Source organism: Pungitius pungitius, chromosome 8, assembly GCF_949316345.1.
Source record: "Pungitius pungitius chromosome 8, fPunPun2.1, whole genome shotgun sequence".
In the NCBI taxonomy this organism is placed as follows: domain Eukaryota; kingdom Metazoa; phylum Chordata; class Actinopteri; order Perciformes; family Gasterosteidae; genus Pungitius; species Pungitius pungitius.
The window spans coordinates 2597090-2620218 of NC_084907.1; the positions used below are offsets into that span (position 1 = coordinate 2597090).

The following is a 23129-nucleotide window of genomic DNA, read 5'->3' on the forward strand; positions in this document are numbered from 1 at the left end:
ATTCATCTTTATTGATTCATAAACCGCTGGAATTCAATATCTTTTTCTGCTCATGTGCACTGGTAAAACATTTCTGTGTTTTCCTGGAAGTCGGGAAATATTTTCATTATTACTGAGGAATAAAACATTCCTGATGTTAATGAAGTCAGTTTTTACATTTTAATAAAAACAACGTAAACTGTTAAACCCATCACACCAGTTTAGCTCCTTTTTCTCTCTCTCTCTCTCTGTGCAAAGAGAGTCTGTCCACTTTAAAGAAGATGAAAACGTTATAGAAGTTTTGCTATGAGACCCCTTTCTCTCAATCCTATGCCGTTTGATCCCTGAGGTGCAATGGATTTCTCTACGTGTGACATACGTGGCAATCTGATTTTGATACCGATTCTGACACACACGCACACACATACACGCACACACACGGATGCACGCACGCGCACAACCCCCCCCCCCCCCCCCCTCTTTCCTCTGCCCGGGGGGGGCGGGGCCTCTTTGCTCCGCATCATCACAACTCAGCAGCTCCACAAAGAGAAGAAGACAAACCATCCGTCAGGTCTCCTCCGTTTGTTCTGAGCGAAGCTCCGTGTGGTCCAACCGGCCGTTTGCCAGGTCAGCGTGTGTGTGTGAGTCTGTGTGTGTGTGTGTGTGTGTGTGTCTGTATGTGTGTGTGTCTGTGTGTGTCTTTTAAATGTAGGTGTAAATGTAGACTTGAAAACTTCGGGGAACTTTTCACCAAACTTCAAAATTCTGCTGATTCAGCGGCCGGTTGTTTTTCGGGCTTCTCTCCTCCGACGTTGGTCCTAGTTTGTTTGTGTGTTCTTAATAAAGAAGACAATATAGCGGATACCGATGAGAAACTAGTATTGGGGACGCGGGTAAAGGGAGGGGGTGTTAATGGAGGGTGTCGACGGCGGACAAAGTCAGACTCTCTGTCTCCTCTGACGTCGTCTTAACTGACGTTTCCTCACGTCACGCATCGTGTGTCTCCTCGCCGGTGACACGGCTGTTAGTAACCTCTTGGGCGTTGTGATGTGTTTGTGATGAATTACGTCGGAGAGCTTCAACGGTCGGTTACTTCCTCCGCGGGTCTCCGGGGGGGGGGGGGGCGACGCGACCGTTAGCCGGCAGCCCCTCACCTCACCTCAGCGGAGCGGGAGCCGTTAGCCGGCAGCCTGGTTCTTGCCCCACGTTAGTTTTTGTACTTTATTTGGACTTCCATCTAACTCAGTGAGTTGTTGAGGCGGCGTTCATTACGTTGTGGTACTTTTATTACTTCGCATTTATTTAAACAAAACGGACGAACAGACCGAGATAAATACTTTTATTTGCGTGTCGTTCAAAGGGGGCGGGGTTAAAGAGACAGTTAAAGTCACGTGGATAAACATTTCTGAAAAAGCGTGAAGATTTTATTTTAACACATTTCTAACACATATTAGACAACTCATCTTTTCCTTTGCAAAGTCTGTGATTTGTGCAACATTTACATATGACCGTGTCCATAGCTCTGGCTGTACATGTGCATTGTTATTAGCGTTATTTTTAATTTACAGAAACATTGCGTTCAGTTTCCATTTCGAACACACAGACTTCTATTGAAACTCTTCAGCTCTTTTAAACTCTTTGGATGAGGTCAAACTATTGATCCCGAGGAGATCGCTTAGTGTTACGACAGCAACGCAAGAAAAAGACCCATTTGTAATAAATCATTACTGACATTTCTAGGGTAAATACATGTTTTCAGTTTGTTTAACCCAGCTGCTCTCTGCTGACAGTGGTTAGCTTATGCTTCAAAGTATCTATTTATACAGCATTTTTGTACTCTTTATACTTATATTATGTTGTTTTTAGACATTTTTCTAATTTTTAGCTGGTTAAATAAAGGTCAAATAAAATATATATTGATTATTATATGTCGCTCTTTGCTCCTCAGCTGCACTTGCCTTAGATTTCATTGTATTTTTTTTTTTGTAATTTAATATCCGACACATTACCTACAAAAACACGTATGATAAAATGTATTGATTCCCATATAAGATAAAGTTTATTGATTCACTGTCAAGATAACTTTATTGTGTGTGCGATTTTGCAATTTAGCCGCACAACAAACAGCAGAGAGGTATTAAATATTTACAGTACTTTAATATAATACTACAGTATTTATGTATTCAATATTTGATATTCCCATGATGTTTCTTTTGCACCTTAATATACTCCCCTGTTTCCTTCTCTGGTCTTCTTAAAGTGTTTGTATATAATCCTATTTGGTCTTTAATGGGTTAGGGTTATGTATTTTTTTGATATTTTCTCATATGTTATACAGTATTTGTTGATTCAACTTAGCTGGTAGTAGCTTGTAATTTCCTCACTGTAAGCCTGATGCCTCATACTGGGTACTGATATATTAACAGTCTCAGATAAATCTATTCTTCCTTCAGTCAAAACATTTGTCCATGAAATATCTAAATATTGAGAAAACTCACAGTCAGGCGTCGTCCTCTTGTTTGATAAAAAAAAGGCCCTCACTTTTCAATCAGAAAAACGATGACAAATCAACAAATTGAAAATGATTACTTGATTATAAAGAGTTGTGTTTTTGTATTTTTAAATGCAACTTTTATATTAATCTAAAGTGATGAACTAACTGTCTAAATTATAATCACACCTCCAGCCAGACACAAGACTACATTTTTAGATTATTGTGTGTTCCCTTAACTGCTATGTTGCTTCATGGTGAATATTGTACTACTTCTGTTACCTGTAGTATTTATCTAGAAAGTGTACTCTGGTCCTTAGTGATGCATTTTGGGTGTATAGCATATATTTAGTTGTCTGTTAAAACCTTTTATTGCGACTGCAACTGAAACCCGATGCATGACATAATTATAGACAGAGAGGCTCTCTGGTCTGCCTGTCAAACCTCCATCCCTCTATTTGGAATTTAATTATATAGGCCTGAATCTAAATCTGAACCACGGAGGAGTTCTTTTAGACCGTATAACCCATTTTTCATCTTTTAGAAATCACTGTAATTCACGGTAAGGAAAAAAAAGGCACAAAAACTAATAAAGATCCTTGTAATAGTGGAAAGAAAGTGTGAAACGTCATCAAAGCAGCTTGATCAGGGATCCCTCAGACATGAAATGGGTGTTGTCTTCATTGAGTAAACAACTGGAGCACAAGAACATAGAGACTTCAAATATATATTACCGAGTCTCAGACAGCGAGGAACTGTTGTCATGGAAGTGTTTCCGAGCAGCCGCTCAAAGAGCCACTTAAAAAGTGTGTGTGTCAGCCGCTTCGCGGACTCACTTCCAGCTTCAGCTCCACACTTTTTCCGTTCCACTTCTGGTCGGTGGCCCTCGACAGCAGTAACAACGACCTCTTTCTGCCGTCTTAATGGAAACTAGTTGGTGTTGTTTCTTGGTCATATACAGGACAGGTTGGTTTAACAGAGATTTGTTCATATCCTTTTATGTTCATGTTTATCATGAAAGAGAGACCATTTAAAATGTGCTTTGATCAGACTGAGAATTTTTTAATGAACCACTTTTGAATGAAAATATACTTATCAAGACCATTTTAAAAAGCGTATATAGCAAAAAAGCTTAATCTGGCATAGGGACCTTTTTAGTTGGACGTTATCTCTCCTCATGCGACGATGTTCCTCTCACACCCACTCAGGGCAAAATAACAGACAAGAAAGTGTCATCAAACTCTGTGAACAGATGGAACTAAGAATAAAAATAAGTGTGAAAGGTGGTGTGAGAACCAACACCACCATTCTTCTGTGGTGCTGTCATTTATCTGCAGAGAGAGAAAGAGACAGATGGCACCATTCTTTATTTTCTTAACAGAGATATTGATCGACGTGTCCCTGCTTTCTGTGTGGACTTTCACATCCAAACCAAACATCCCGCTGAAGCTCTTCTGTGATGAAGCCCTTTTTTATCAGGTCGACTTATCGACTTATTCGGCAAATTCAGGAGCTTGGTTTTCTGCAGAGAGACATTCTCCCAGCTGTTGTCTTGAGGTACGACACGTACGTGCGCTGTGGTTGTGTTGAGGTCGTGTTGATGTGTCCACACCCGTCGTGACTCGTCTGCTCTGGCCGTGTCCGGTGGTTGTGGCGGTGTGATCACGCTGCCTGTGATTACTGTGAGAAACCCTGTAACATTGCTGCCGAAAATATGACCCTTTTTGTCAAGCACCAAACCCACAACTTTTTCTTTTCATCAGTCTCCACACTGGTGGCGTAAAGGAGTTCAAATGTTGCTTTTTAGCCAATATGTAATCACACAAAGCAAGATCACCCGCATCAAAATATAGCCTCCGTGTTCAGGAGCCAACTTTTTAGCCCAATTTGTGGTGTGACAGAAATGGTTCTTGACCCATTAAATTCATGTAACAATGTGCAGGTTTGAAAGGAGCTTTTGAGGCTGCTAGTTTAAGGGGAAATAAGGCTATTAGCCGTGTTTGTGCGCTTGTGTGAGTGTGGGGGGTGGAGGGGTTCGAACATTAGGAAATAAATATCAGTTACACAACAGAGTAGTAAAGCAACACACACAGGTCAGCTGATTAGATCTGCATGCACACACACACACACACACACACAGTGAGAGAGAGAGAGACATTGAGGCCGACAGGAAAGGAGCGAGAGCTGAAACAGGAGAAGTTGAACTGAATCCAGATCTGATTGGTATTCAGAGAGTGAGTTTGTCTGCGGAAAGACATTCCTGCATGAGGACAGGGGAGGTGGGCAGTGGGAGGAAGAGGGAGACTCCATTAATCAGCTAAAGCTAAATGCCTGACCCCGCTCGGCCTTCCTCTTACTGTGTTACTCAAGGGAGCATGCAGGTTCTTTGCTGTTGTTGGAGATGATGTCATCATTTAGGAATAAACTCCTCATACATCATCATCCACAGCACCAACATGTGTTTAAACTTCCCCTTTGTGTTCCACTCACTGTTGTTACTCCTTGTGCTTTGCACATTGTTTCTTATGGGAAATTCATGTTATAAATACCTTTGTACGGATAGATAGTTTGGTATTAATGTATAATATTATGTATTTACAGTTTCCTTGAACCAGGTGTGACCCTTGACCCACGGTCCAGGCTTCATAAAGATGACACTGAGTGAGGAGGTGACAGAACGAAACAAAATGTCCAGATGACGCAGTCCAAATATGCGGACGTAGCAGACTGAATGTTTGATTGACCGCTCAAAATCAACAACAACACCCCCCCCCCCCGCCCCCTCCTGCTGCCCCCCGCTCGTCATCCATCCAGCCATGTTGTTGAGGAGGAAGCTGTGCGCGGCCGTTGTCATCGCTGCCGTCCTCTTCCTAATGCTCGCCAGTCAGAGCATTCAGAGGGGACACTTCCTGACTCTGTCACTAGCCCCGCCCACCAGCCGGGCCACGCCCACCGGCAGGGAGACAGGTGAGGAGCCGATGTTATCATCGATTGGGTTTGACATCTTTTGAAACCCAAGTGTGACATTATATAATAGCAGAAGTATTGGCAGCATTATGGTAGTAGTGTGACATGAAGTAAAGGCGATAGTGGTAACAGGAGGGGCAGTTATCACAACTGCCCCTCCTGTTACCACTATCGCCTTTACTTTACTAGCCGTAGTATGAAGATTATAATACTGCAGTAATAGCAGTAGTAATGGTGATGGTATTATTGAGGTGAAAGCCGTGATGCAGGGGTAAGTACACATGCAGTAGTATTAGATCCAATACAAGTAAAAGTTGTTGTAGTGCAGAAGCAGCAGTAGCGTTGTTTTATGGATTGTATCATAGAGATAATATTGTGTTTTTAGCAGGATTATTAGTAGTTCCAATACCATGAGCAGTGGTAGTGATCGATTCGTATATAGATGCTAATGTTAGCGGAGCTCCCACGATGCAGCGTTCTATAACACCTCAGTCTCTTTGGGTTTGCAATAGATGAACCCATGAGGCCTCCTGCTGATCCAACCCCTGACCCTCCCAAGACACCCCCCCCTCCTCCCCGTACCACTAAACCTGAAGCCGAGGTGATCCCTGAAGAGAACTCCCAGCATGACCTTCGGTAACGTTCAGGAAGTGGCAGACAGTTTCAAATGGTTCCTGCTTTCTGTCCACGCGTCACTCCCCTGTTTGGTCCCCTTTCAGGTCGTGCGGTTGTACCGAGTCCTGTATTTCGGACCTGGGGAGTTCAGACTGGTTCCGTCAACGCTACGACCCCCAACAGCAGCCCATCCTGCGAGGAGCCAAACACAACTTCGACTCTAAGGCACTCGGCTGGTGGCTGGTAAGGACGATAAGAAAGATTTCCACATTTATTATGCCTTTTTTAAAGGCATTATATACTATGATTTTATACATTTTTTTAATATGTTTTTAAAAATAAATTGTTGTCATTTGGTGTCAGTGTGAGCTCCCATACAGAAAATGATGGCTGCACACTGGAAGTTACTTGTCAGGATTTAACTTGAATTGTTGAATCAGCTGAATGAAACTGATTTTTATTTTAAAGACCAAAGACACATTTCCTGGATTGTGGCCATCTAATGTGATTCAATAAATCGCCACGGCCATTGAGGAAATTCTGTCTTTACAGAAAACAGAAATGTTAAAAGTCTAATTGCGGGATTTGCTCCATTTCTCCAGAGTCTTCAGCGGTCTGGCAACGACCAGTCTCTCAGGGAAGTGATGTCAGAGATGTTCAAGGTTATTTCCCCTCCCACGGTCGACTTCACGCCCCTCCGCTCCACCTGCCGTAGTTGCGCGGTGGTCGGCAACTCTGGCAACCTGCGACGGTCGGGAAACGGCAACCTGATCGACTCCCATAATTCTGTGATCCGGTAGGTGTTCACTGTCTGTGTGGATGCACACACACACACACACAGACACACACACACACTCTCTCATACCCTTCTCCTCATCTTTCTCTTCAACAGGATGAACAAGGCGGTGACTCAAGGATTTGAGAAAGATGTCGGGAATCGGACGACGCATCACTTCCTGTACCCGGAGAGCGCGGTGGACGTGGCTCGCGGCGTCAGCCTCGTCCTCCTCCCGTTTAAAATCAGAGACCTGGAGTGGCTGACCAGCGCTCTGTCCACAGGACAAGTTAAGATGTGAGAAATACAGACACGAATGGGCCAAAACGCAATCAAGTACAGCGAGAAACATGGTTAAAATGACGAAATGTATACAAAGAAACATCAACATAGGAAGATATGAAATATACATATGATGCTTTCACATCATACTCTATACTCATACACTATTAAATACCATTTAATTTAATATATATATTTAACTTTCTTTGTTTATATTTATGGTTTAACAAATATTATATAAATGTTTAAAGAGAAACATTAATTACTGTATAATATGTAAAGCATTATGATCTATTATTATTTTCTGTGTGTTCAGGACCTACATGAGGGTTAAAGACCGAGTGGCGGCGGATAAGGACAAGGTAAAATAAAGGCTTTTCTATTCAGTCTGTTGTGATTTTTATTCATATTATGGTTGTCATTATTATAGCTCTCTGCCTTCATTTTTTTGCTTTGAGAAAAAGCAAGTCTTGACTATTTAGGTTTTATTTGTGGTTTAAAGATGTTTACATTGACTCCGTGGTAACACTGTGTCGGTGTGCGGGCGCAGGTTCTGGTGGTGAACCCGGTGTTCTTCAAGTATGCTCACGATCGATGGAATGAGAGTCACGGACGCTACCCGTCCACCGGCATGCTGGCCATCATCTTCGCTCTGCACACCTGTGACCAGGTAGGAGGGACGGGCGGAAGTCCTACATCTCACTTTCAGCATGTCCTACATCTGGCCGCGTGGCGCTTCATGACATCACATCTGTGTACAGGTGTCTGTGTTTGGGTATGGCGCCGACCAGCAGGGCAACTGGCATCACTATTGGGAGGAGAACCGCAATGCCGGAGCCTTCAGGAAGACCGGAGTCCACAGCGCCGACTTTGAAACGGAGATCATCCACCAGCTCGCCAAGGAGGGCAAAATCAGTCTGCACATGTGACCACTGACCTGCACACCTGGTATTGACCAATCTGCTACACCTCTCACAGGCCGACAGCGCTGATGACGTACTGAAGGACCGACCCACATATGGACTCAGTGACTGAAGCACAGACCCACATATAGACTCACAGACTGAAGGACCGACCCACATATAGACTCACAGACTGAAGGACCGACCCACATATGGACTCACAGACTGAAGCACAGACCCACATATAGACTCACAGACTGAAGGACAGACCCACATATAGACTCACAGACTGAAGCACAGACCCACATATAGACTCACAGACTGAAGCACAGACCCACATATAGACTCACAGACTGAAGCACAGACCCACATATAGACTCACAGACTGAAGGACCGACCCACATATGGACTCACAGACTGAAGCACAGACCCACATATAGACTCACAGACTGAAGCACAGACCCACATATAGACTCACAGACTGAAGGACCGACCCACATATGGACTCACAGACTGAAGGACCGACCCACATATGGACTCACAGACTGAAGCACAGACCCACATATAGACTCACAGACTGAAGGACAGACCCACATATAGACTCACAGACTGAAGGACCGACCCACATATAGACTCACAGACTGAAGGACCGACCCACATATGGACTCACAGACTGAAGCACAGACCCACATATAGACTCACAGACTGAAGCACAGACCCACATATAGACTCACAGACTAAAAGCACAGACCCACATATAGACTCATAGACTAAAAGCACAGACCCACATATAGACTCATAGACTGAAGGACCGACCCACATATAGACTCACAGACTGAAGCACAGACCCACATATAGACTCACAGACTAAAAGCACAGACCCACATATAGACTCACAGACTAAAAGCACAGACCCACATATAGACTCATAGACTGAAGGACCGACCCACATATAGACTCACAGACTGAAGGGCCGACCCACATATAGACTCACAGACTGAAGGACAGACCCACATATAGACTCACAGACTGAAGGACCGACCCACATATGGACTCACAGACTGAAGCACAGACCCACATATAGACTCACAGACTGAAGCACAGACCCACATATAGACTCACAGACTGAAGGACCGACCCACATATGGACTCACAGACTGAAGGACAGACCCACATATAGACTCACAGACTGAAGCACAGACCCACATATAGACTCACAGACCTCCTGATCCACAGACTGAAGGACCAATCTTCTTACCAACGAGTGTATCATTCTACACTCAATTCTGGTAACCACAAACAAGCTCCGTCTCATCTGGTGTCGGCAGTTGTTGTCCAAATTTGAGCCGACCGACCTGACATCTGCCTTAAGTCATAAATCTGGGCATATTGGACTGAGACTGTTGTAGGGGAGACCATTTTGAGATACCTGGAATACCTGTGGACGGGTCCTTTTTTGGGGTGGGAGGAGCATCGCCACAGTGGGCAAACTGTGCAGACTCCTGCTGGTTCAAATGAGTTTCCGCTCAAGTTGAACATGCAGACTGTTTTCTTCAGGACCCTCCACTATTTGAGCAGACGGACTGTTTACTACTGCAAGGATCGACCACAGCATTTTTTTGCTCAAAGCGGGAAACAACCACAGACTTTTTATATGTTTTATAATGAATTTTTAAACAGTATAAATGTACAACCTCCTTTCTTTTGTACTATGAAAGCACTTTCCCCTGAAGAAGAAATGGCACAAAGGGGCCATTTTGTTGCTTCTCTTGTCCAACCACGTTACAAGACCTTTTATATGTTATATTGTTTATAATCCATCCATTTATTCTAACCAAGCCTCAACACAACCCGTCCTGATTTGGAGGATTGTCTTTGCCCTGACGGATCAGAACTGGTTAAGCGACGGCGTCCTATAGTTTTCCATTTCGTCCAAATTCTGTCTCGACCGTTGAATGTTGTCCAACAGGATTCAACAGTCAGGTTTTCAGCTCAATGTCCTGATTACAATGGGAAGTAGTCATGTAGCTGCTGATGAGCCACAGCTGATGGAGAAGACTTTTAACTAAATATTTGTTTAACTAAATCTAACAAGGTCAAAAAATCGTATACCACCTGTGCGTTGTGTGTGTGTGTGTCTGTGTGTGTGTGTGGATGAGTGGGAAAAGTACTGCAATGTAAGTTCAACCAAAAAGAACAACCATATGAATGGAGTGAGTCATCAGGGCTGTCAGTACTGTGAATGTACAAAAACTGTTGCTGGTTGTCATGGTGATCCGAATGTTTGTGGCTTGGTTCACACTTTTGTTGTTTCATCAAGTTTTCTCACTGATAAAGTTTGACTCTGATTCTGCATTCTGTTTTCCATCTTCAACCACCTAGAATACTATATATATATATATATAGATCTATATATAGATGTACACACACACATACACTATCACGTAAATAACACAATTGCTATTCTACACGTACCATCATGGTCGGTGGTTAAATTTCCATATGACGAAGGAGGTATTGAAGCGGTAATTAGTGAAGCCGCCCATCTTTACCCCAATTCTTTTTTCATGCAATATGTCAGGTTTCTTATAAATGTCACTTTTTTGATTTTGATTTTCTAGAGGTGAATTTTGTTTTCTAAATCAACACAGATGTATTAGGGGCGAAGTCTAATCTATTTCAGTCTATAGCTCCTGATTTAGCAGAAGTCCTTTTCTTTGACCCGTGGGAGCAGCGTCTTGTTCATCAGTGAAGTGTTTAATGAATCTAGAATCTCACTGAGAATTGGGTTTCAAGTTTACAACTTGAACTACATTCCCATAAGGTAGAAGAGGAGTTTATAGAGAGACAGGCGCTATGACAGAGTGAGCCGGACCAAAGGTCAAATCTATCATAAATATTCAGACAGCAGAGAACTTTTTCTTCTTGCAAAACACTTTATTGGGTTTCTGTTACATGGTTTAGTAGCAAGTACAACTTGGTAAAATGGCCTTTTCACCTCGGCCGTCTTTGACTCTTGTCTCTACTTCTCCTGCTAAAAATGCCACAAATGCAGTCAAGGTTTTCAGTGGGATTAATAATTGTGATGTAAACTGACCAGATTACCACTTTACGGTCAAATCAGGTCGATATAAGCCAAATTCCGCCGATTTGCTTGCGGCTTCAGATCAACTTTCCGGTGTGAACTGGCACCGTAAAGATCTGGGTCTGCTTCAAACTCACTTGTTGGTGCAGGGCCCCACGAGGCCGTCAGCACACACTCCTCCCGGCCGCATCCCAACGCTCCCCCGAGCCCCGTCAGTCTAATCCGTCTCCATGGCGACGGAGATGATGGGACGTCTGTAGACGACCCAACAAGCACTTTGAAGCCTGTGTCCTGAAGCTGCAGTATCATCTGGAGGAGGACGCTCCGAGTCAACGGAATCTTAAACATCTGCTGCTTGTTTTTACATCTGTTTGGGGGGGCTGAAGCCCTCGTTGGCTTCTCCTGGGAAACAACAACAAGACCCGTAAACTGGCAAATGTGAAGAGGGTTAAGCCCTTAAACAACAAATCAGCAGCCTAGATTCCTGATGTGGACGTAACATCTGGACGGAAGGTTTTAGAATTTGCGAATAAATCTAGTTATGAGTATAAATCCAAAGTTGTGCTTGTTAGATTCCCTGCGTTCTGGACATTTTTAGTTGATTACCATTAGGGATGCAGAAAGTTGCAGATTAAATGATATCAAGCGATGATGAAGTGTTATTACAGCTTTAATTCAGCTCATCATGTTTAAGCTGTGATAGTTGATTTTTCTCTTAAGCACCCTGTGGACCTTTGATTGATTCCTTTGTTCATTGTGACCACAAACTAGACACTTTGAACTAAATAAATAAAAAAACAATTTGATATAATTATGGTGTGTGTAATTTTTTAAATAAAAAATGTTGAAACAATGAAACCGAGATGAGAAAAGTTCTGCTGAGAACTTTTGATGTTTATAAAAGTAAAAAGTTCCTCACAATAAAACATTCAGCTCAGTTTGACGTGGTATTTCATCATAGATGCCAAATTTTCTTTTATTATTACCACAAATCAATTTATTTTTACTTCATGACATCATGTTTGACGTCTTGACAAAAAAAAGTGTTTTAACAGGAAGAGAATTATAAAGTGATCATTTACATAAAAGCATTATAAAGACGGTATTATGTTGTGATAACATAAAGATGTATAAAATAAGTTAAGAAATATCTTGTTTAATGAGAAACTGAGCAAATACATTTTTGTAACCGTGGCAGTTATTTGACGTGGTGATGTTTTAAGGCCGCTGGAAGCATCAGCTCTGCCCAATTTCAGGCTCCGCCCCCTAATGTCACTCAAGTGACTATTACGGCTAACCTGGTGATCTGTGCTTGGGCGAGACACTTAGCCCCAGCAGTGCTCCTGTAGCTGTGACCACACTGAGTGAATGTTAGTTCCTGATGGGCAGGTGCCACTGTGTGTGGTAGCTCCTGTCATCAGTGGGTGAATGGGTGAATGATGTCATGAAGTGTTAAAGCGCGAGTGGTCGGAAGACTAGAAAAAGCGCTGTACGGTCCATTTATCTTTTATGCTTTGGTTTCCGGTATCCCACAATCCTTTGTGCTCTGGTCACTTTTTGTAGCTTGTTAGCCCCGCCTCCCCAAGGTGACGGAGCCTGAGATGGGACAGAAGTGCTGATTGATCTCCACCAGATCAATAACATTGAATACAAAACAAATAATAATAAATTATTACAGAACAGAACTTCCGTTGAACTTCAAAGTAAAAGAAAAATTGGATAGTTTTACTTTATAGTGAAGTGTTTCTATTTTATAAAATATTATTTTAAAAATAAATAAATCAACATCAGACTTGAAATGTTGCCGATGTGTTTGTGCGAGGCGGTATCCATGGCAACATCATCAAATGACCCGGGCTACATAAAGATCTGGTCTGGTCAAGACTCTTCACTAAAAAGGTTATTCGGGACGTTTCCATGGTGACAGAAGGCATAAGAAACGCTGGTTGCTATGACAACACCAACCGCGGCTGGACCGCTGATCATGTGAACTGGCAGGATGCTGGCGCTGGTCAGGACCGGATCAGTCCAGTCCCGGGAGAAGGAGTGGCACGGTGACCTGAGAGTCTGACCTCGGGTTCAGCTGCTCGGTACTGATCTGGTTTGGTTCTCCTGAGCTCCAGGTTCTGGTTCTCCAGGCTGACTGATGGGGTCTGGATCTGTACCGGTCCAGGGTCTGCACCGGGTCTGGTCTGGTCTGGTCCAGACCAGCTTCATGTCAGTCTGAGAGCAGCTGGACGAAGGAAGATGGAAACAGACCTCTCTGGTCGGGTTCATCCTCTATGTAACCGTGCTGCTCACATGCACACACACACACACACACACACACACACACACACACACACTTTGATTCAGCATTTTACTTCATTCAGAAAAACCTTTGACAAATATATATTTTAGGTTTAGCAGTAGGTTGTTCATGTAATTTCTATGGCTATGTATTTTTCTTCAAAGCCTTCTGATGCTTCTACTGCCGCCATCTTTCACAGTGTGTGCAGTTACCATGGTTACAGGTCCTTAACAATTGCAAGGCTCGCATGAGAGGAGCACCGTCACCTGTTAGATTTCATGCTTTTAAGCGGCCGACATCAGCGGAAGCACCAATCAGAGTGCAGGATGATACGCACCCACCAATCGCTGTCCTCCTGTCCCAGGACCACCAGCACCTGTCCCTCGGAGAAACTCAGCTCGTCGTGGTGGTCGGCCTGGCAGTCGTACAGCGCCTCCACCCGGCGGCTGGTCGCACCGCGAGGCTGGTACGTACCATAAATAAAACTAAAATGAACATCCAATGCAAGAAAGCCTCAAAAGCCTCCACCAGGAATGTCATTAAATTGTAATTATTGTAGCGGCGTTGCTTCGGTGACGTAGACACACTGCAGACACACTGATTTCATTTTCTTAACGTGAATAACACAAGATCTTAAGTTCTTTTCGTTAAATAAAAAAAAACACATTCCGTCACACGCTAGAAACCAGCTCATTATCAACGTCAATATAAACACCTACAATTATACTTAGTCAAAGATCTCACCAATGATCTGCGGGGAAGCGGCTGGGGGGCGGGGCGCCGGCTTTCATTCTCAAAGCTCTGAGAGCGCCGATTGGTCGGGGAGCCGTTGGGCGGGGCTTTCCTGGTGGGGTGCAGGAAGTGGGAGGAGCCACCCTCGCTGTCTGCTCTCCGAAAACCTCAAAGAAAATGAGACCGAATCTAAAGTTTAGATTATGTTTAGATTCTAAATATATTGCACTTGTATTTAAATAATACTTCAAGTAATTGATAGAGGAACATCAATCAATTATTTCACTACTGCAATGCAATGTTCTTCCTTCATTATCAAACTTTTCTGCTTATGCATTGTAGCTCTTAAATAATGTAGAAAAAGGACAAAGATACAACAAAATGATTTAGTTTTAAATATTGAACAATAATTTACAATCTAAATGTCTTGGCTTAAAGTTCCAAGTACGAGTAGGTGAGTCGTCACAGTCACACATTGATGGATCCATCAGACCCAGACAGATTAAAACAGCATCTACTGACAGGAAGTACCTCTTTCTGGCCGTTCATTCAGCGAGCCGAGAAGAGAAGATGGACTAGAGGAGACAGACAGAGACGAGAGGAACAAAGGGAGACACTTTGAGATGTAGTTCACCTTCTGTCCACCAGAGGCCAGTAGAACAAACTCCTTTAACCGTAAAGCCACAGAATCAGTAGGGTTTTCCTAAAAACAATTTATACATTATCTGTATCATTAAAAATCACCTGTGACAAACTGAAAGTGAGGTTTCAGTTCTGGTGCATTTAGAATTTGAGTGAAAACAATTGTTTTTTGTTGACACAGGAGCTTCCATAGTGTGAATTTATTCCAAAACTACAACAAAACTACTTTGTGATTGACTGATTTTAAATCCGTGTGATTGTGTCCAGATACTCACACACACTTTTTAAAGGAGGAGTCTGGGCCGCTGTAGATCCTTGGACTGGTTGGCAACCCGTAATCTACACACACACACACACACACACACACACACACACACACACGCATGGTTAATAGCAGCCCTCTGGCGGGTTAATTACAGCGTGTCTCTTACCGCGCTTGCCGGACTCGGAGCAGCTCCTCTTGTGCCGGGCGGCGATGGGAGGGGGAGGCGTTGACTTTCTGTTTCCTATCAGGGGGAAGAAGACCTCCTCCTCCTCTTCGACCTCTTCCTCACCAAACCCTTCCCCCGCGGCGGGAGGCGGCGGGGGAGGGACGTTGGGAGCTGGATTATGAAAAGCAGAACAGATGGAGGACTGAGTTTTTGTTTTTGTTTTATTCATCCAACAGAGTTATGAAGAAAGCAGAACTATATAATGATATGGATCTGAGTGAGCTCACCTTTGACCCTGGGGGGCAGCGGAGGCGCAGGTGAGGACGGAGGAGGGGGAGGGGGGCTGGAGGCGCAGCCCGTAGGCCGGCTGTGGAGCTCCATGGCCATGGCGAGCCTCCTCCCGACACTGAGCAGGCCTCCTCCACCACCTCCACCTCCACCTCCGCCCCCTCCGGGGCCTCCAGACGAGGGAGGGGCGACAGAGGAGGAGGAGGAGGAGGCGGGCTGACTGAAGCTAAAGGCCCGGGAGGTGAAGGAGAAGGAGGAGGTGAAGGAAGAGGAGGAGATGGAGCGCTCCTTCTTCACTGGACCGTTCTGGAAGAGAAGAGCGGGATTTGAACCGTTACTCATTAATATAAGTGTAAAAAGATATGTGAAGAAAATAAATGACTTTGTAAAATACGATGAATCAAGGCTTCAAGGAAAAAATGCCAAAATAGAATAAGTTAATAAGTTAAATGTATATAAGAATACAATAACTGCAGTGCACATTCTAATAAACATTATTGCACAATGAGAGAATTTTAAAAGCAAGTTCAGCGTCGGTTGCCGCGGTTACCTTCTCCTCGAAGTCATCGTCGCTGTCGTAGAGGTCGTCGTGACGGAGCCTCCACTCGTACTCCACGTGGACGTGATGGTCGAACTGGTTGGACTGGGCTTTCTGCAGCTGCTCCAACACAACACAGTTACACAGCACATCGTCGACATCAACACACACACACACAGACACACACACACGGGGGACTCACCAGCGCCTCACACTGGTAGTGCTTCAACCTGCGGCTCACGTCCAGAGCGGTCTCCCCCAACTCGTTCTCTGCTCACACAAACACACAACAGTTGTGTACTTGGTGTGTTAGTTGGTGTGTGCTTCTATATTTGTGAGTGGATCCCAAATTTCTAAATATTTTCACAACAAATACTTTCTATATTTGTTATGTGTCCTAACGCGTACAATCGTGCGTGTGTGTGTGTGTGTGCGTATTACTCATGTGTGTGTTGGCCCTGGCCCTCAGCAGCAGCCTCACGCAGTCGCTCTTGTTGTGCAGACAGCTGTAGTGCAGCGCCGTGTTTCCCGACGACGTCTGCGCGTCCACGTCGGAGCTGAGGACACAAAGCAGCGCACGGAGCAGGTGAGCACGCTGACGCACGCGCCGCCATGACGTCGCGATGACGTCGCGATGACGTGGGGGCACACCGACCAGTTCTGAGCCAAAAAGTCCAGGATGTGCAGCGACGTCCTGTCGGCCAGTAGGACGGCGAGGTGGAGCGCCGTCTCCCCTCTCTCCTGTTGGCATGGCAACGCGTGGCATTATGTTTCTGGATGTGTCGGCGTGAGCCTGCACGTGTGAGTGCTCCTGTGTGTACCTGTATGTGCGTGTGCAGCTGCTGGCTCAGCTCCGCCCTCTGAGCGTACAGGTGAATCAGGCTGTAGATGTCGCAGCTCTTGGTCGCCTCCTGGAGGCCGAGTCGCAGCGCCGACGCGGATCTGTGGCTCCGCCTCACAAAGTGAACGTCCTGGTACTTTGAGAGGATAAAGTCTTTACGCTCCCCCCTACACACACACACACACACACACACAAATACACACAACAAATATACAGCATCAACTTTATTAAAGAGACAATTCTCTACTAGAGTAAATAAACCGTGTATGTGTGTGTGAGATGTGTGTGTGTGTGTGTGTGTGTGTGTGTGTGTGTGTGTGTGTCTCACATGTGGCTGTGTTGGGAGGGCTTCATTGATGGACTCAGCAGGTTCGCCTCCAGTATTTCATTAAAACCAGAGTTACCAACATTTCTGGCCAACTGCGAGAGAAAGAGGACATAAACATCACACGCAATAAAGAAGAAGTAAGTAAACGTAAAGTTCCTACTAATCTAAATCGTTCGGATTTACATGTTTTATCTTGTTGGTTAACCATCTAATCCAATTACAATTAATCCTGTAATCATCCGGGTTCATTTTCTGTGTGGCCCCTTGCTGGCCTTTAGAGAGATGACACGTGAAGTGCCTTCAGTTTCTGCCTCATGTCAAACGTGTGATACACTGGAAATTAAATGAGAGCTGTTTGTTTTGTCTGATTGTGAAAACCCAGCTGACTGCAGGGGGCATTAGCATTAGCTAACGGGCTAGCTGGACCTACCAGCAGGTCCGAGGTCCCCAGACTGTCCAGACTGAGGGACTGGATCCTGGAGACGTGGACTCCCATCTCCCTGTGGATCCCTGAGCACTCGATACAGGTCAGGATGCCGAGGTTGGTTGAGAGCCATCCAGGATCTGCAGAGAGAGAGAGAGAGAGAGAGAGAGAGGATTTACCGTCTCACCCTCCCGATAAGTTTCCCCCCCTCGGGATGCAGACGGATCACCTGGAGCTCCGCAGTCACAGCAGCTGCTGTTTCCCGGCAACCGCCTGATGTCATCAGTGATGGCCCGGGTCAGGTCCTCCACGCTGCTCTCGCAGCCTCCGCCCGCTTCCCGCCCTCCGTCCAGAGCCACGCTGAGGGCCTCCTGCTTGCTGTTGCTGAGCACCGAGATCCAGCTGAACACACAGAGAGGAGACCGGGCCTCAGAACCCTGAACCCGGGCACGAAGACACGAGGGCGCCGGTTCGGCTTTGTCAGAGTGACGCTCGTTTTTGGACTCACGCCACACACTCGGCCTCGTCCTCTGCCAGGAAGTGGTAGGTCCGATTATCTGGAGGAGAGAGTCTGTGTTATGTTTGTGCTTCAGTGACGACGTATTGTTGCCTGGCAACGACAACCGCGGCAATTCTGAGGTTTCCGGAAATACAAAATGTTTTCACAATGTTTTAAATAAGTTCTGGGTATGAAATGAATAAGAAATACTTTGAACGTGCATTTAGCAATAAACAGTCAAATGTCCTCCAATTTGGTACGTTTCATGTCTCATCTCTTTCATGCATATAATAGAATAATAGAAATAGAATAATAGATAATAGAATGTTTGTGTGATGTTGACATTATATTTAACATGTGTGTGTGTGTGTGTGTGTGTGTGTGTGTGTGTGTGATTGTGCATCTTACGAGAGATGAGGTCGAAGCATTTCTTGTCCTCCACGCTGGGTTTAACCTGACAGGTGAGCAGGTTGAGTCTGGTGGGAGGTTTATTGGGCTGAGAGAGACAGAGAAGTATTACATTATAAACTGAATATTAGGGGTCAGAGGTCACAGACACACACAGGTGAACTCACAGTGGCGTGTGCGATCGTCAGGTAACAGTTGTGCACCGAACATTTCCTCTTCTGCCACATTTTCCTCAACCTGAAAACACAAACCAACACACAGGTTCGCTACGACTAAAGTACGACTACAACTAAAGTACTACTTCGACTAAAGTACTACTAGGACTAAAGTACTCCTGCTACAGGTAGTAGTTACTACACTTTTTACCCGTCACTCTTCTTGTAGAGGAAGCCGCTCCTCTCCGTCCCGTACTGCTTGTCTCCCAGCAGCTGATGCATACTGTACACCTGCTTAGGCAGCGAGTCCTACACACACACACACACACACACACACACACACATTAACCACCGGCACTCCGGTGTCGGCGTGTCAGCTGGGGTTCGTGTGTTTGCGACCTGCTCGGTGAGGACGACCGGCCTCAGCTGGTCTCTGAGAGTCACCAGCTTCTTCTTCTCCTCCTCCTGCCGCTGCTTCACCTGCGGACAAACATCAGCCCGCCTGAGCCAGATGTGGCTTAACTCGTGCAGACCAACCAGCTGTTCACAGGCTCTCACCAGTTTAAGAGTAACAACTACGCACACATGACACTCTTACCGTGTTCAGAACTCCATCCAGCTCCTCCATGTACTGCTTCAACTGCTGGGTGGTGGACACACACTCCTGCAGGAAACTACACACAGCAGGTTGTGTCAGCGCGTGTGCGTCTGTCTGTGCGTGCGCGCGCGTACGCACGTGCGTGTGTGTTCTTACTTGTTGTGGCTGTGGTAGTGTTTGATGAGGTTCTGCAGGAGGTCCACTCCCCTCTTGGTCTTTATCTCGTTGACCTTAATCAGATACTGAGAGAGGAGAGAGGAGGTGTGTTCAATGAACGAGGAGAGGAGGAGGGGGAGGGACAATGAGAAGAAGAGGGGGAAGGTGAAGGCCCATGAGGGAGGCAGGGGGGGGGGGGGAAGAGGAGAAGGAGCAGTGGGAGTCGGGGGGGGGGGGTGAAGACACAGGAGGAGGAGGTGAAGGCCGAAGGAGCCCTGCAGGAGTTGGGGGGTCGGGGGTTGGAGGCGGAGTCTCTGACCTCACACATGCTCAGTTGGAAGGAGCGCCTCTCCTTCTCCAGCTCCTCTGCGATCTCTCCTCCGCTGACCTCATTCCTCACCATCCCATACTGACGAGCCAGCTCCCTCTTCTCCTTCTCCACCTGCTTACTGCACGCACGCACACATGCACACACACACACACACACTTTAAATGTTTGATTGTTTTACTAAATCCACTAATTGAATGAATCCTGAACTCACCAAAAATCTTAATAGCTCCACTTTTCAGGACTAAGAGCCACCACTAATATTTGATCATGTCAACATGTGTTGTTTTCATAATTCAGTGTGGTCACCACTCACAATCTGCTCTCGTAGTCCCTCCACGCTTTGTCGAAGGGCTTCTTCAGATCCTGCAGGGAGAGGCGCTCGGTTTAGAGTCAGCGTATTATTACGATGATGACAATAACTGAACTGTGGGGGGGTGGATGGGGGGGGACGGGGGGGGGCGTGGAGGTCCTCACCCCCTTCACCTCCCTCAGGTCTCCTTTGACCACAGAGTCCAGGAAGAAGTTGATGTTGTGGAGCATGCTCTTCAACTGCAAAGCAAACAAAAGAGGGGCTTCGTCATTAAGAGAGTGAGCCGGTCAAAACCAAATGAATCATTGGAGGGTTTTAAGTGGAGGTTGTTATCGAGTTTGGAGGGGTCGTGACCTCCGACCTCTCGCTGCTGCCCCCCCCTCCCCCCCCGACCGTCTACCTACCAGGTTCTTCATGGGCGAGAGGAGGTCTTTGGAGAAGTCGGCGAGTCGGCAGAAGGCGGAGCCGACCTCCGTCTCCCCGTTGGAGTGACAGTTGACCGACAGCTTCTCCATGGAATTGATGTACTGCTCCAGGTGGGACACGTGGTCTGAGAGCGAGACATGGCATGAGTGGAGGAAGTGTGTGCGTGTGTGTGTGTGCGTGTGTGTGTGTACCTTGTCCTGATGCGTATTTGGCTTTAGCAGCTTTCTTCATCTTCTGCAACACCAACCGATCGCTGTCCAGAACCTGAACACACACGCTGATATTTAACAGTTTGTACCTTCAAGTGTGGTTTTAATCATCAGTGGGAATCTGCTCAATGTGTGTGTGTGTGTGTGTGTGTGTGTGTGTGTGCGTGCGTGTGTGTAGAGGCACTAATTCACCTGCTGACTCAACACGAGCTCTGTTCTCTGCAAACATTCCTGTGACTCCGTTCACAGTTCAGTTCACAGTCGTTAATATTTCTGTCTGAATCAGACCTCAAAAGGCGTTTTTCACAACTGAATCAGCAGAACGGATCTCACCTGCTGTGACTTGTCAAAATCACGTAATAATACAAATAAAGATCTGTTTAATTCACCGAATTTACGTAAGAAAAAACTCTTTTGGTATTTTACCCATAAACTATTTCTTAATAAATAAAAGAAATAAATAAGAATTTAGATTTATCCCGTTTCTCGATGACCCCGGTGCTACGTAAAGGTGGATGAAGAACGGGTGAGATGTCTCACTGAGCGTGCTCGTTTGATTTAAGAAACATTGGAATGAGACTAAATGGTCCTCCTCTCAGTCCAGTTCACTGCATCACCTTCATGTATTAAATCATGAACTCATAAAAATACTAAAAATCATTCACGCATTAAAAAGTGTGACGCTCTGTGCTTCAAAATGGGTGTTTAGGTTACAGGGTTAACTTTACAACTCGTTAATACCACTCAGCCTCATTACCATTACATCCCAATAACAACGATGGCTTAATCTGTTGCCGTGGTAACATATGCCGCATAGCTGTTGGGGGTAAAGAGGGAGTGTGTGTGTGTGTGGAGGGGGGGGGGGGGCCGTGTCTCGGGACAGTCGAAGATCTGAGCGCTTCGGGTCAATGACTCCCCTGACCAACAATGTGTGTGTGTGTGTGTGTGTGTGAGACGAGTTTAATGCGCCCCCCCCCCCTCACTTAAACACACAGACATCACACAGCAGCACATTGTTTAGAGGGTATTATTTGATTCGAACAGGTTCACAGATGAAATGATTACACTGTTTCTTTTAGAATATGTTTCATTTGTCATTGAAGAATCAATCAAACAAAAAGAAAATAACTCCCTCTGGAAACTTTTGAAAGAGATGAACTGGTAAAACCTTAAACAATAAAGCAGATTTTTAAATGAACGAAATGTCTAAACTGGGATGTTTAAAAGAGGGGAAGTTATTGGGGCCCCTGCTGCTCCTCCAGCTGTTAAACACCTGCACTAAATACTAAGGCTGCCAGTACTGACCTCCTCCAGCAGGTAGACGGTGTTCCTGCAGCTGATCATCTTGGAGGTGAAGGAGGAGGTGGTGGGGGAGCTCCAGTCCTCCTGAACCTCCTGCAGGAACTCGGACACGGACACGCACTCCGGCATGGTGCTCCTCAACCCGGGACACTCCGGGACGGGACCGGGACCGGGTCTATCAGAGGTCCTGAAAGATCTATTCTGAACAAAAGACCGGTGGAACCACGCGAGGGTCTAATGATAATGATGAATAATAAAAAAAAATGTCAATCCAATAATCCACGATGCAATGGTGGAATAATCCCCATAAAATCGATGAGAGATGACGATTAACGGGCTGATCGCATCGGTGATTGAAAACCTGCTCCGTGTGACTTCATCAGCCGCTTCTGCTGCCTCCAGACAAAAGGGGACACAAACCCTGCGGGAATTAAAACCCAGACCGCGCAGCTTCTGCACAAACCCGGAAATATTAGACAAGAACAGTCCCGGGTCGTCAGTGCCTCAAAAGCACGCAGTCTGTCCCCGGTAGAGCCGCTTCATTCAGAGATAAAGCCCACGAACCCACCCGGGTCTCTGCGTGCGGGAACCGGCTGACAAAGGACGCAGGAGCGGAGTGGAATCCCGGAACCCCCGGACACCTGGACCGGGTTCAGATGAGGGAATCGAACTGGTCTTTGCCCGGCGCCGCAGAAACACCTTCATGTTTTTTCATCATCAGCTGATTTTATTCCCCCTGTTTTTTCTTCCTTTATTCAAACCGCATGGAGAAGCGCGTTCACGGTGCGCGGTGACGGCGGTGGGGCTGTTCTCCGCGGGAGCGCGCCCCGCTGACCGACCACGGAGGTAAACCTCAAAACTAACATGCTCACGTAAAGCTGCTAAAATAGTGGCCTTTTCATAATATTTGCGAATTAGTATTAAACAAAAGCAGAGCTGAGGTTTCTGGGAATGTTGATAGTTTTGCAGCGTTTTGGACATTAATCGCACAAAGAAGAATACGTTTGACTTGTTTAGTTAATCTATGAAAATTAAATTCGCTGGAACACAAACTAATCCAACAGCTGCTGAGACATTTCACAAAAGGTGAGAGCGGCACAGTCAGACAGGTTCATCTTCTGGGGA

At 45.7% G+C, this 23129-nt stretch overlaps 2 protein-coding genes across 4 annotated transcripts; one reads left to right on the forward strand and one right to left on the reverse strand.

Moving 5' to 3' along the window:
- The first annotated feature begins 509 nt into the window (after nt 1-509).
- Nucleotides 510-12102, forward strand: st3gal8 (ST3 beta-galactoside alpha-2,3-sialyltransferase 8). Of its 2 annotated transcripts, XM_062563909.1 has the most exons (10): nt 510-606; nt 3950-4027; nt 5072-5437; nt 5950-6073; nt 6157-6295; nt 6655-6848; nt 6945-7124; nt 7426-7471; nt 7660-7779; nt 7871-12102. In XM_062563909.1, the coding sequence occupies exons 3-10, from the start codon at nt 5287-5289 to the stop codon at nt 8036-8038; spliced, it is 1122 nt and encodes a 373-aa protein (XP_062419893.1). In that variant the 5' UTR covers nt 510-606; nt 3950-4027; nt 5072-5286; the 3' UTR covers nt 8039-12102. The 2 variants fall into 2 exon arrangements, with proteins under 2 accessions (XP_062419893.1, XP_037303860.2); XM_037447963.2 differs by lacking the exon at nt 3950-4027.
- Nucleotides 12103-12236: 134 nt separating this feature from the next.
- On the reverse strand, nt 12237-22786 carry unm_sa1614 (un-named sa1614). Of its 2 annotated transcripts, none has more exons than XM_062563906.1 (28): nt 22008-22786; nt 20685-20757; nt 20472-20617; nt 20232-20306; nt 20071-20120; nt 19746-19875; nt 19427-19512; nt 19271-19346; nt 19072-19152; nt 18884-18981; nt 18685-18754; nt 18518-18605; nt 18119-18167; nt 17840-18012; nt 17617-17750; nt 17187-17278; nt 16839-17025; nt 16673-16758; nt 16459-16574; nt 16220-16287; nt 16030-16137; nt 15479-15785; nt 15192-15362; nt 15036-15099; nt 14650-14693; nt 14131-14285; nt 13724-13849; nt 12237-13389 (listed from the first exon to the last, which is right to left on the reverse strand). In XM_062563906.1, exons 1-28 carry the CDS (start codon nt 22131-22133, stop codon nt 13315-13317), a joined length of 3054 nt encoding a protein of 1017 aa, XP_062419890.1. In that variant the 5' UTR covers nt 22134-22786; the 3' UTR covers nt 12237-13314. The 2 variants fall into 2 exon arrangements, with proteins under 2 accessions (XP_062419890.1, XP_037303848.2); XM_037447951.2 differs by having other exon boundaries at nt 15042-15099; nt 22008-22785.
- Nucleotides 22787-23129: the final 343 nt, after the last annotated feature.

What these genes read in the sequence shown, in the direction of transcription:
- unm_sa1614 (XM_062563906.1), bottom strand. Translation starts at nt 22,133, where the DNA reads ATGCCGGAGTGCGTGTCCGTGTCCGAGTTCCTGCAGGAGGTTCAGGAG. An exon ending in TCTCGCCCATGAAGAACCTG is followed by an intron (nt 20,307 to 20,471) that starts GTAGGTAGACGG and finishes TTTGCTTTGCAG; the next exon opens with TTGAAGAGCATGCTCCACAA. An exon ending in TCCTCCTTTAAAAAGTGTGT is followed by an intron (nt 14,694 to 15,035) that starts GTGAGTATCTGG and finishes TGTCTCCTCTAG; the next exon opens with TCCATCTTCTCTTCTCGGCT.
- st3gal8 (XM_062563909.1), top strand. Translation starts at nt 5,287, where the DNA reads ATGTTGTTGAGGAGGAAGCTGTGCGCGGCCGTTGTCATCGCTGCCGTC. An exon ending in AACTCCCAGCATGACCTTCG is followed by an intron (nt 6,074 to 6,156) that starts GTAACGTTCAGG and finishes GTCCCCTTTCAG; the next exon opens with GTCGTGCGGTTGTACCGAGT. An exon ending in TCCCATAATTCTGTGATCCG is followed by an intron (nt 6,849 to 6,944) that starts GTAGGTGTTCAC and finishes TCTCTTCAACAG; the next exon opens with GATGAACAAGGCGGTGACTC.